Source organism: Colobus angolensis, unplaced genomic scaffold (assembly GCF_000951035.1).
Source record: "Colobus angolensis palliatus isolate OR3802 unplaced genomic scaffold, Cang.pa_1.0 Scaffold132, whole genome shotgun sequence".
In the NCBI taxonomy this organism is placed as follows: domain Eukaryota; kingdom Metazoa; phylum Chordata; class Mammalia; order Primates; family Cercopithecidae; genus Colobus; species Colobus angolensis.
In genome coordinates, this window is record NW_012114400.1 from 9,730,833 (window position 1) to 9,744,169 (window position 13,337).

General features: G+C 32.4%; 1 protein-coding gene across 2 annotated transcripts in view; it reads right to left on the reverse strand.

The window, feature by feature from the left end:
* Window positions 1-1,547: 1,547 nt before the first annotated feature.
* UCHL5 (ubiquitin carboxyl-terminal hydrolase L5) overlaps window positions 1,548-13,337 on the reverse strand; it is a 51,924-nt gene continuing 40,134 nt past the window's right edge. Inside the window, exons 9-12 of one of the 2 annotated variants that reach the window (XM_011934206.1) lie at window positions 12,008-12,110; window positions 11,085-11,198; window positions 7,071-7,169; window positions 1,548-2,467 (exon numbers count right to left, since the gene is read on the reverse strand). In XM_011934206.1, coding sequence (XP_011789596.1) covers window positions 2,423-2,467; window positions 7,071-7,169; window positions 11,085-11,198; window positions 12,008-12,110 — 361 coding nt within the window. In that variant the 3' untranslated portion in view covers window positions 1,548-2,422. Of the gene's footprint in view, window positions 2,468-5,901; window positions 6,423-7,070; window positions 7,170-11,084; window positions 11,199-12,007; window positions 12,111-13,337 lie in introns of those variants that run through there. The other variant, XM_011934205.1, reaches the window with a different exon arrangement.

Sequence of the window (13,337 nt, forward strand, 5' to 3'; positions counted from 1 at the left end):
CCAGTGCTGCAGCTGTTGGCAAGCTTTTTGTTGATAATATCAGAAGTACATCCCTTAGAACTGGTCATTTTGAAAGGCATAAAATAGAATGGAAGTGCCTTCACCTACCCAATAATTAAATAAAATTTTAGAAAAGACTAAATACGAAACGAGCAAGACTTTCTATAAAATGTCATTAAAAAAACTTTCCACATAGCATTTATCTATTTATGGGTTGCTCTTTATTCTTCCATTTTCTCTACCCACTAGCTTCATGACTTAGTTTCAAACCAGCAATATATGGCACCCAGACAAAGACAAGTCATACTTCTTTATTCACAGACAGAAGTAATCATGAAGTATCACAAGGGATTTGCAATCATCCAAGAAGATGCAGATAAAATAAACCATTCTTAGGCTATGGAAATTCCTATTAAGGAATTTTGTTAGATTAATATGAAAAAATGCTTATATCTATTAACATGGTCATTTTACAAAGATATTTTTCAAATGTCATTTGATATTACTTTTGTTAACATTTTCAGTGACAATTTTGATGAGCTCTAATTTTGGATCTTTTATGGCTACTGCTTTCTGTGACCTAAGAAACCTTTGACTAAACCCCCAAGTCACTAAAATAATCAACCATGTTTTCAGTTAAAAAGCTTCATACTCTTAAAATATTACATTTTGGTCTATGATCCATCTCAAAGTCATTTTTGTGAGGTAGGGGGTCATGTTCATTTCTTTCCATATGGATATTCAGCTATTCTGGCTCCATTTGTTGAAAAGACTTTCCTTCTCTGTTGAATTGTTTTGCCACCTTTGTCGAAATCAAGTGATCATATAAATGTTGATCTGTTTCAGGCTCTCTCTTCTATTCCATTGCCATTGGCAATCCTAGTGCTAGCATCACATTGTACTGAATACTAAATACAACTTACCACAATAATCCTCACATTGCTTAACAAAATTTAAGCCTCAATAGGAAAGGATATATAAATTAAGCCGAAATAAATGAATGGGATCAAGATGAGCCTTCCTTAAAAATCTATTTTTAAAAATTATATCATGGCTTTGAAAACACTCCATAATTATTACTGTATCAAGAGCAAAACATATTTACCCACAAATAACTGAGAAACTACATTTTTCATTACCTCCAAATGAAATTATGTATGAAAAATATTTCATTAGTTTTTCTATCAATTTCCCATCAGGTTTTTCTCCATTATTCTAAGTCATTTAATACCACAATCACTAAGCTTAAAAACAATCCTTAAAAATTCATGTGCTGAAACTGGAAGATGGGTACACGTTCTCCCTAATAAAATAAATTATGCTAAATTTATTTTACAATAAATAATGTTAAAAAGTCATGTATCAACCTCAGAAATATTCTTGATAAAGAAAAAAGTAGATTACTTAATTTAAAAAAGAAAGTTTTATAAAGTCTTCTTTAAAGTCTGACTTGCAAAGGAAGATTAAAAGAAAGAAGATTATTACAAAGCAACTCCCAAAATCAATTTTAAAAAATTGTGAGCAAATTGTATATGGCTCTTGGAAACTGCAGGCTGTACGAAATTTATTCAAATTGGCATAGAAAGATCCCCCATCACCACTACTATCTTTTTAAAAAAGCAGATAGCATGAACTGTCAAACCTCCAATTTTTTTATATACAGCTTATGAGCTTGAAAAAGTATTCCATTGAGAGTAACACCAACATTCTTTAAGATTTACAATTTCTTCTTAACCTGAAATTTTGCTTTCAAGCATAATACTCAAGACCTTCCTGAAACAATTCTCTACTACATAAACCAATAACCCCAAACACTTGAAGAAAAATTACTAAAATAAAATTGAGATGTTTATTACTTTTCTACTGACAGCAGTGAAAATCACTGGAAATTATACTTTTGTCCCTTTTAAATGATTTACATTTAAATCATACTTTTTCAAATAACTGGTATAGCAGACAAAATTCAGTTTTAAAATCCTCAAAACACTCAGATATCAAAGGTAGAAATACTGATTTTTTTTTTCCATTAATGATGAGAAGAAATAAGACATCCAGTTTCATTAAGATCTGACAATTGCAAATTTTAAGTATTTAAATTACAGATAAGGAGTATCATTTGTGAATTTTCTAGGTTCATATGGTAGTTACACATCCAGAAAACTAACAGTTCTCAGATTCAATGTCAAATAATGGAATTTGGGTAAGCACTCTTAGTATCGCTTTCATTTAATATGCATTACATGCACATGATGCAGGTAGGGAAGAAGTTTATGAATCCATGCATTAAAGACAAGACAGGCTGGCACTACCGTCAAACGTGCACTGAGCCAATTAGGATGTTGCTCAAAGTTCTTTATACATAATGATTTCCATGAAAATATGTGCAGAAGCAGAAATGTGTATACATCCCAAAACATCCTCTTCATTTGGTTTCCTGAGCTTTCTTTGCGTTCTGTTTTTCTTTTGCCTAAAAATTAAAAATAGTATGTTACAAAATTTTAAGTCAGTTTTAGACTATATTAAAATAAAATGTGCCTAAGAGGGTATTCTCAAGATGAAAGGCTTGAAATACATTGTTTCCAAGATTTCTAAAGCATTATGTTTTATAACTTGAGACTTAAACTTTTCCTGGACAATTACATAGTTATTCTTTGCTCTAAGAAAGGATCACGTTTGGTTTGCAGTTCTTTCCTATCTGAAGGTGAAATGAATTATTATAATTGTAATAATTTAAAAATTCCGTAAAGTCAAACTCATTCATGAGTATTCCAAAACAATATATATACACATATTTGCCCATTTCCGATTCAAATGAATATAAGAAAAATCTTACATTAGCTTCTGCAAATGTGAATAAATGAGTTTAACCTAACAGTTTAAGTGAGTTTAACAGAATGTCACTAAAAGATTATGTATCCCTGGTGTCAACAAACTTTATTTATATGACTTAAAACAATGTTCTTCATGACAATTATATAGCTTGGACACAGTACTTCTGTCTTATTCTTTAGCAAATGAAGCCAGAGCTTATAGATGTTATCAGGCTTGACTAAAGTCCCACAGCTAGTATACAGTAAGTCCTCAACACAGATCAAAGACATATGCTTTATAGCATTGCTTCTCAATGTATATACCAAAGACTTAGAGACTGTTAAAATGCAGACTGATTTAGTAAAATGCCTGAGATTCTGTATTTCTAACAAACTCTCAAATGATGCCAGTTCTGGTGTTCAGAAGACATTTCTAAAGCAAGATTTTAGAGTACTACAACACAATATTTTCCACTGTGCCACTTCAGAAGAGTCAATAAATTAGACTTCTACATTATACAACTTTTTAAAACTTCCTTAAATAAAAAATAGAGCAATTAAAACAATTAGAGTCTCTTTTTGTGATGTATTAGGTACTATAATTATTATTTAACAGTAAGATAAAACTGAGTATTGTGCCTTAGAATAAGAGCAAATAGTCTGCGTGCCATATTAAAAATTATAAAATTAATTGCCAACATCAATGTTTTTAGTTAACAAACATAATTTGTAATTTGATATGTGTATCGCATCTCATACAAAGTTTTATTTCCTCAAATAATAAATATAATTTGGTTTTAGGCATAATTTAAAATAAAAGTATGTGCTTCTTTCCTTATTGATCTCGGAGTATACTTAGTAGAATACTGAGAAGGATTAACAAGAAATAAATTTACTGGTTTCTGATATAAACTTTACAATGTAATTAAATGAGTAAACATATAAGGCAGAGTGTTCATACATTTATTAAAATTTAAAATAGTTATCACCATTAATTGAGCACTAATTTATATACTTTACAGATATGATCTCATTTAATCATCAAGAATGTGAAGTAGGTATGATTCCCAGTTTACAGATGAGAAAGAAGTTATAAGAAAGTAAGTGCCTAAAAGCACCAGCTAATAAGTAACATATATAAGATTTAAATTCAAAGCCTGTATTTTGGTCTGCTTTTGTTAAAAAAAAAAAAAAAAATTTACAAATAGCATGGAAAAATATATACTGTTAAAAATACTTTCCTTCTATACAGTGTACCAATGATATTAAAAAGTACTGACTTAAATCAGATAATTCTGCATTAATAGATATTAATGTAGATATTGTTGTGATTAGCCTTAACTATTCTTCTACCTTATTTCTATTAAGAAATAGAAAAAGATCTGAAGCTTACTTATTAGCAATTGAATCATAAAGTCATAGTAAAATGTGGACAAAATTCAATATTGTGAAGTTTCTGTGGATTCCCCCATAGCAATGGAATTTATGATTTTATATCATGTTAAGTTATTGATAGTCAAAAACTTAAGATAGACAATGATTCATAATTACATACAAATGTGTAGACAAAAATTTTTTAATCATAAATATACCCGAATAGATGGAAGTCTCACAAATATTAAACTATACAATTTTATTTCATATTTTAAGACAGAGATTTGGTACACAATACAAGAAGTTTTACAACTATATATTTTTGGATTACCTGCTATGCAGTTTTTTAATGTGGTATATATTCAATGAATTCATTAGTTAAAAAGTCTCATATAACAAAAACATTTATAGGTCCAAGTTCACTACAGCCATGCCAAGGGAGAATCACTTTTTATTTATTATTTTGCAAATAAAATGATTTTAGCTCAAATACTTTTATGTCATCATAGACCATAGGCAACTAACTGCCTCAGCTATTCAAAAATCTGATCCTGTAGAATCTCGGCATATAGTAGCACTACATGGGGTAGCCACATCTTTCCTGTTTGTTTCCTTCTATTCCTTCTCACACCTTGTTCTTTTATCCTATTTTCCCTGAAAACAAAACATAATAAGATCCACTATTCCAACTTATCTATTTCTGAATTCTATAGGTAATTTTTCTTAGAAGTATTACTATTAAGTAACCATCACTGGTCAAGATTTTATATAATTATAAAAGCTAATATTTAATAGTCTTTTAACATATTTTATTTTTAAATTTGCATTTATCTGCAGAAAATGGTATTTTAATAGGACAAAATAAGATGAACAAAAATATATTCTTGCAAAGGAAACTGATAGATTGCTACAGATTAAGTATTCCATTCCAACCACATATTTAAAACTTTATGGATGTGAAATTTTAAGTGGCTATAAAGTTATTTAGGAGCTACCCTGTGCTTGCTGGGGATCTTCAGCCTGACTTTATCCTGGCATTCATCAAAATAATACTATTTAGCACAGTACCATAATTGTTCATTTATTCCTTTCCTAAATCGCATCATGAGTTGCTTAAGAGAAAATAACACGTCTCAATTATATATACATCCCTAGACCTTAACAGAGTGCCTGGAATATCCTTGCAGCTAGATAAATGTTTGATGAATAATTTAAAACATTTCAACAATTCCAATTAAATGAGTCTAAACTCCTTCAGAACCTAGGAGAATAATAGTTATTGCATGCATACAAGAAATAAATCTATCTCGATATTGCTTCTGGAATATTAATAAAAGAACAACTTAGAGAAATAAGCCACTAGAAGGTCAATAACTACTTTCCCTAAGAAAACAAAGGCAAACACAACAGAGTTGGTGTTCCACTAACATCAGGTATTCATATGCTGCCACCTTGTGTCCAAAAAATGTGAACTAGGGAATAAAGATTCTAAGCTGACAAGCTGTTGTTTTCTAACTATGCTCTCAAAAGGAATCTGGGGATATAGTGTAATTAAAAATCAACCAACAGTGGTCCTTTTACTTACTAATTTGCATACACAAAAAATTCTGTTCACAGATCAATTTTAATGCAAAATTTATACATTTAAAATTTGTCTAAGAGTCCTGGTCCCTAGTAACATTTATCTACATTAAAATCTGATGCATCACATATTTAGCACATTGTATAGTTATTTTAATATTTTTAACAGAAAAATATTTGATAGGGTTAGTAACATCATATCTAGGTATTCTTGTTAATCAAGCAATTTTGAGAACCACAGGACCCTGTATTAATCTAAAACTTGGAATACAACCTGAGATGCATGAACAGAAAAAAACCTATAGTGGAAAAGAGATTTAGCAGTCTTCTGCAATAATTTTTACATGTAATGCTAAAACTTGGGTCACATGTTTCAATCAATAAGGTATATACACAAAAAACTTATTAGCTCACATCTCATATTATTTAGAATGTATAACATGAAACAGCTTGGTAGAAATGTATCTTTGCTTTGTAAACTTTAAAATTAATAAGGAAAATATACCTACCATGTATTCTCGTCTTTAAGTTAATGGTCCAAAATTTTATTTGCCTAGTAGTGTCTTCTCAGTGTTTCTCAAACTGTGGTACACAGACCAGTTGCATTAGAATCACTTGGGGAACTTATTAAAGAATCCTTCCCCTATATCAGAGTATCTGGGGAGGGGCCAGGTAACACGTATTTTAAAGAATATCCACTGATGTTCACTTTCAGGAACACTGATTTACAGTATGAACTTAAAAGCAATTTAACTGCATTTTACTTATTCAACAAATATTTTATTGTTACTTATGAAAAAATAATAAAAATCAGAATTTTTCACTAACTTATGCTAGTTTTCCCTCAGTGGAATGGATGCTAGACTAGAAATAAGAAAACCTATTTTGTAGTACAGGCTATTTTTTTTTTAATCCAACAATGTCCATTCTACTTTTAAATTCTGTTATATCAACTCAAATTTTTGCTAAATAGGAAAATATCTATTATTTCAAGTATTAGCATTAAAAATCTATTTTTGCTTAAAGAAAGAATAGTGTTTTAAATTTTATTTTAATACAGTACAACCTGAGGTCTTGACACTAAGAATCTGGAAGGCTAAAGCAGTGGGGTAATTCTTTATTTTTGTTTTACAGTCCCAATTGAACTAATTCTTAAAGAATACAAAACAAGAAGCAAAAGCAAAAGAATAAAAATGTACAAGTTTCCAAAAATTTTACCTCTACTCATGCAAAATAAAAAAAATTACATTTTATGTTTTTGGAGAATCTAAACCTCATTTAAGTATCTACAAATAAAATACTTACCTTTTCTACTAGTGGTATTAACTGCTGGTGTTCTGCTAAAGTCTTTAACAATTCCATAATGAAAGGCAGATAATTATGCTTCCTTCTGATATTCTCAATCTGAAAATAAAACAACATCAATCCACACTAACTACATTTATGCTAATTTTGGTATTTTATTCTTTGCATCCAACTCAAAATAGAAATGGTATAAAATATCCACTCTCATAAGAAAATAATTTTAGAAATAATGAGACTCCACTCCCACTGAGAATAAAGATTAACACAATAAAACACGTGGAGGGAGTTTCTTGGGCAGGGCTTCCTGCCCCTGACTTAGCAAATAATAGAGGCCTTTAAAAGTTCAATCTAAGATTACTTATGAAAATATCATTTATAAAAACAACTAAAGGTCTACATGCTAAATTAACATTTGCTACTTCACCTTTGCAAATAATCAGGCAAAGTCTAATGAGATCAGCTTTATTTTGTGTTCAAGCACAATCTTTCCTTCAGATTATTTTTTATTGAAAGGAGGTACACTGCAGGAAAAAATTTATACTTCAGTGGAAAACTATGGACTGTCTAGATAACATCCTCTCAAGTTATGTGATTCTAGGCTCTCACTGCCACTGAGCTGTTATATATTCTGCCTGGTAGAAGTATAATTGATTGCCCTTCTTCCATAGAAAGTTTCCATCTCTTATAAATTTATTTCAACTTCATATAAATTTGAGCTTCTCTGACTTCTTCTTTAACTAGAATTCCTTCAGTTAATTAACTAAATTAAAGCTTAACACGTTTGTTTTATAGCAGTATGAGAATCATTTGATCTTTTTTTAAACAAAGCAATCCCAAATAATAAAGCAGGAAACTTTATGGAAGTTATGGAAACTCTGTGTTGTATTTTGGGCGGATATTAAAAGTTAATTACATAATAACTACATAAGTATATATAAAGATGGGTAATTTACTTTTTTAATATCATGTGAAATGGAAAATAATTGGTAAAGCTATTATTTCTTCCTTTCCTATCTCCACGAAGTTGGCCCTCCCTCTTTCCTGCCTGGAATACCCTAGAGCCTACCTGCCTGCCCTTACCACTTTCACCTGAAGAAATTCTACTAGTTTAACCCATTCATTTCATTTAACAATCATCTGCTGTCTGATAAGTATGATGCAAAGTATCTGTTGTCTGTTAAGTATGATGCAAAACACTTTACTGACACTGTGGGGAGCAACAAAAAGGACAGTTCTTGCCTTACACTGAGGTTCAAATGAAAAACAATCCTTTTACTACCATAACACATGACAAATGACATATACATTCCACATCCAAAGTTAACACAAAATTCAAACTTTCCTCCACTCTTTCCGCTTTTCTGAAAAAAAAGGTTACCAGATGGATTGCAAGTGAAAGACAACACATTATTAAAAATAACTGCCTTTATATTTGATTCTGAATTACATAAATGCTTGTCATGATTAAATAAAATTAAATCAGAATTTTTAACTCTAAAAAATCTGAAAGCAAAATCAACAGGAAAAAGTTTTAAGTGAATTTAAAATACAGTGATTTGATTATATATTCAAAATAGGATATACCCTAAGGAACAAGAAAAACGTAAGAAAAAACTGTTCACTTGTTGTCATACTATTGGCTATTATTCTGAACCTTTTTATATAGATGCATATACATATATACACAAATACGTTATATACATACTACATGTATATGGCATAAAACAAATAAGTAATTACATTAATTTTGTTATGAACCCAAGATTTTCAACTTAATAGAAGAAATGCAAATTACTAACTTCCTTATGCACAAAGCCCTTTAATCCTATTAATATGAATACATGATGTATTTCCTCTTCAAAAATAAAATACGAAACAAACAAAAGTGTATTTGCAGTGCTACAAAGGCCTAGAAACAATGATCAATCAGCAGCACTGAGCCCAAGTGCCCAGATAGTGGTTTCTAAACACTATTTTGCACCAAAGGAACAAACGGCTTATTTATAAAATGGCTGATTCCAAGTTTAAGCAAGAAATGTACAAGAAAAGTCTAAGCCAGGCATGGTAGCTCACACCTGTAATCCCAACACTCTGGGAGGCCACGGTATGCAGATCGCTTGAGGTCAGGAGTTCGAAACCAGCCTGGACAACATGGTGAAACCCTGTCTCTACTAAAAATACAAAAATTAGCTGGGCGTGGAGGCAGGCACCTGTAATCCCAGCTATTTGGGAGGCTGAGGCAGAAGAACTGCTTTAACCCAGGAGGCAGAGGTTGCAGTGAGCCAAGATAGTGCCCTGCACTCCAGCCTGAGCAACAGAGCAAGACTCTGTCTCAAAAAAAAAAACAAAAAAAAAAAAAAAAAAGGGGGTCTGAAACATTTTATCACAGAAAGCAAGGAAGCTGGCTGGACATAATGGCTCACACCTGTAATTCCACCACTTTGGGAAGCCAAGGCAGGAGGATCATTTGAGGCCAGGAGTTTGAGACCAGCCTGGCTAACACAGTGAAATCCCGTCTCTACTAAAAATACAAAAATTAGCCAGGCGTGGTGGCACAGGCCTGTAATCCCAGCAACTCGGGAGGTTGAGGCAGCAGAATAGCTTGAACCCGGCAGTCAGCCAAACTCGCCTTAGTACACTCCAGCTTGGGCAACAAAGTGAGACTCCATCTCAAAAAAAGAAAAAGAAAGCAAGGAAGCTATCAGAAACTAAGGGGGTTATGTCAAAAGGACTTAGGAGACAGCCTGAAGTGGCTCCCATTGGCCACAAATAGGATAATTTGAGCATCAATAAGAATGATCATGAGCTGAGTGCAGCGGCTCATGCCTATAATCCCAACACTTTGGGAAGCCAAGGCAGGTGGATCACCTGAGGTCAGGAGTTCGAGATCAGCCTGGACAACATGATGAAACCCATCTCTACTAAAAATACAAAAATTAGCCAGGCATGCAGGCAGGTGCCTATAATCCCAGCTTCTTGGGAGGCTGAGAGGGGAATTGCTTGAACCCAGGAGGAGGAGGCTGCACTGAGCCCATATCATGCCCTGTACTCCATCCTGGGCAACACAGCAAGACTCTGTCTCTAGAAAAAAAAAGTCTGAAACATCTTATACTAGAAAGCAAAGAAGCTGGCTGGGTGTAGTGGCTCACATCTGTAATCCCAGCACTTTGGGAAGCCAAGGCGGGAGATTCACTTGAGGCCAGGAGATCGAGACAAGCCTGGACAACATGGTGAGACTTTATCTCTACTAAAAATACAAAAATTAGCTGAGTGTGCTGGCGTGGGCCCGTAATCCTACCTACTCGGGAGGCTGAGGCAGGAGAATTGCTTGAACTGGGAGGCAGAGGTTGCAGTGAGCCAAGATTGCCTCACTGCACTCCAGCTTGGGCAACAAAGTGAGACTTCATCTCAAAAAAAAAAAAAAAAAAAGCAAAGAAGCTATCCAGAAACTAATCAATAAGAATAATAACAGGCTTGGTGCAGTGGCTCATGCCTGTAATCCAAGCACTTTGGGAGGCCGAGGCGGGCAGATCACTTGAGGTCAGGAGTTCAAGATCAGCCTGGCCAACATAGCAAAACCCTGTCTCTACTAAAAATACAAAAATTAGCGTAGCCAGGCATGGTTGTGCACACCTGTAATCCCAGCTACTTGGGAGGCTGAGGCAGGAGAATTGCTTGAACCTGGGAGGTGGAGGTTGCAGTGAGCCAAGATTGCACCACTGCATTCCAGCCCTGGCGACAGAGCGAGACTCAAGTCCAAAAAAAAAAAAAGAATAATAACTACAGTGAACTGAAACATCAAGTAGGTTAAAATTCTGTTCCTAGTAATATTTTACGAAAATAAAAATGAAAGACATCTCACTACTTATCTTTGTAGGGTATCAGAGAATCAACATATTATTTGAAATCTGGTAAATGATAGGAGGGAAAGCCATCAGATATTCAATGTACCTTCATCTTGAAATATACTGCTCTATATTAAAACATTAAAGGAACACATTTTTAAAAACATACCTTGTATCTTTTTAATTTCTGTACTTCTTCTTCAATAAGCATCTGATTTTTGGCAACTTCTGACTGAATAGCACTTAACATACTATTACCTTGATCTGTATCCATGGGTTCCTCCTTGGGGGAAGGAAAAGAAATAGCACACCCTAATAATTGAGGCTTACATTCAGAATACTTTAAAATAATAAACACAGTATGACTACTTTCGAATTTCTACTCTTCATATTGATAGCAGCATGCCAGCCTAACAGCAGCATTAAAGGATAAAAGCTCCAAAATCGTACCTTCCATATTTGTTTTAATAATATGAATTTTCATCTAAAAACAACTTATACTGTAATATACTATATTGCCATATTCTCCTAATACACTATAAAATAAATTTTCTTAAATATACTCTTAAGAAAATGTGATCAAAGGATGGTAAATAAACTTTTGTCTACTAAATCTCTTCTCCAATGACATTTACCAAGGAAAGATAACCATAGACTAGTAAAGACTACATGTGACTCTAAATGTACTCAGTTAACTCTTTGAGAATTAACTTGCTTCATTATATAATGAAATCACAGAAAATAGTTAAAATAGTTCATTCCTAACACTTATTTAGCATTTACCATTTGTTAGTCATTAAGTGATTCACATATAATACCTCATTTACTCCTCATGACAGTCTTATAAAGTAAATACTACTTATTATCTTTATGCTATATGAAGAAAGTGAGGCACAAGGAAATATATTCAAATTCCTATATCCACTAAGTGCAAAGTGAGGAACCGAATGAATCTAGGCAGCCTGATTCCAGAGTGTGTATTCGCTTAACCACCATTCAGACCACTTCATTCTATATATATATTTAAAGTAAATACTATTCCTGAGAGAATAACCAAGCTAGAACTTTGTACTTAGAAACATGGCCACGAACCTCTGCAAGTTGTCTTTGTAACTCTGCTATCTTCTGTTCATATATCATTTTTCTGTCAGACACAATGGCCATTAAATTAAATCGAATTTCACCTTCACTGTACCTAGAAGAAAATTATTTAAGTTTATAACATAATAAAGAATTGTACAACTATTACCATTAAGATAATCCATTGTGATTTCCCTCTTGATTTTCTAGTATAAACAAAAATCTATCAATTGGCTAACAATAAAAATGGACACTTTTAGAAAGCCTTCAGGTCAGGCACATAGGTGTGCATCTGTGGTCCCAGCTACTTGGGAGGCTCAGAAACGGGGAGGATCCTTTGAGTTTAGAAGTTGGAGGCTGCAGTGAGCTACGATACAGCACTATACTCCAGCCTGGGGAACAGAACAAAACCCTGTCTCTTAAAAAAAAAAAAAAAAAAAAGCTTTCACATAGGAAAGACAACTAGATAACTATAGCAAAAAAAAAAAAATTAGTTAAATTTCATCAATCACAAATGTTTTTCAAATGTTCTAAAATAATGTTAGTATCACTTAAAATATGTGAAATAAAAAATACTTTAATCAGTTTCCCTACCTTTATAAGAAATATGGCAACTCATTAACTTAAGAGCTCAGAAAAATGAATACTCCACATTTGTTAAATTAATTAGACTGGCATCTTGATTGGAATTAACTATGCTCCTTTATATAATTTTTTCCAAGTCATGATGAACTTTCTATTTTTAATTTACATATTTTAAATTTTATCTTATCATATGTAAATAAATATAACATATTTTATTAATATAATGTATAATTATATCGTATAGTAAAACTTCCGAATGTTTGATTTTCACTACTCTGATATCAATGAAGCATCTCATAACATAAGCTTGTTCATGGTAGTAACTGACATTAAAAGCATTATTTGTAACACTATGTAAATGGCATTAAGATGAAAATATATAGAAAATGTAAGCCCATTTTGCATTAGTTTATCTCTAAGAGTTTCTCATACACAGCTCTATTCACTGAAAAGAATATAACTATAGTGCTTTGAACTATGTAAAAATGTTTTTAAAACACTGATTGTGGGACTTCATGTCCCTATTCCTGCCATTAAGTACAACTAAAAACCCTGGACATAATATGCTTTTTAAAAAAAGCAAGCAAGAACATTCTGAAAGACAGAAAAAGGCAGACAAGGTGGGGAACTCAGGAACCAAGAATGATACAATAGTGAATTCCTTTCTCATACACAGCTCTATTCACTGAAAAGAATATAACTATAGTGCTTTGAACTATGTAAAAATGTTTTTAAAACACTGATTGTGGGACTTCAT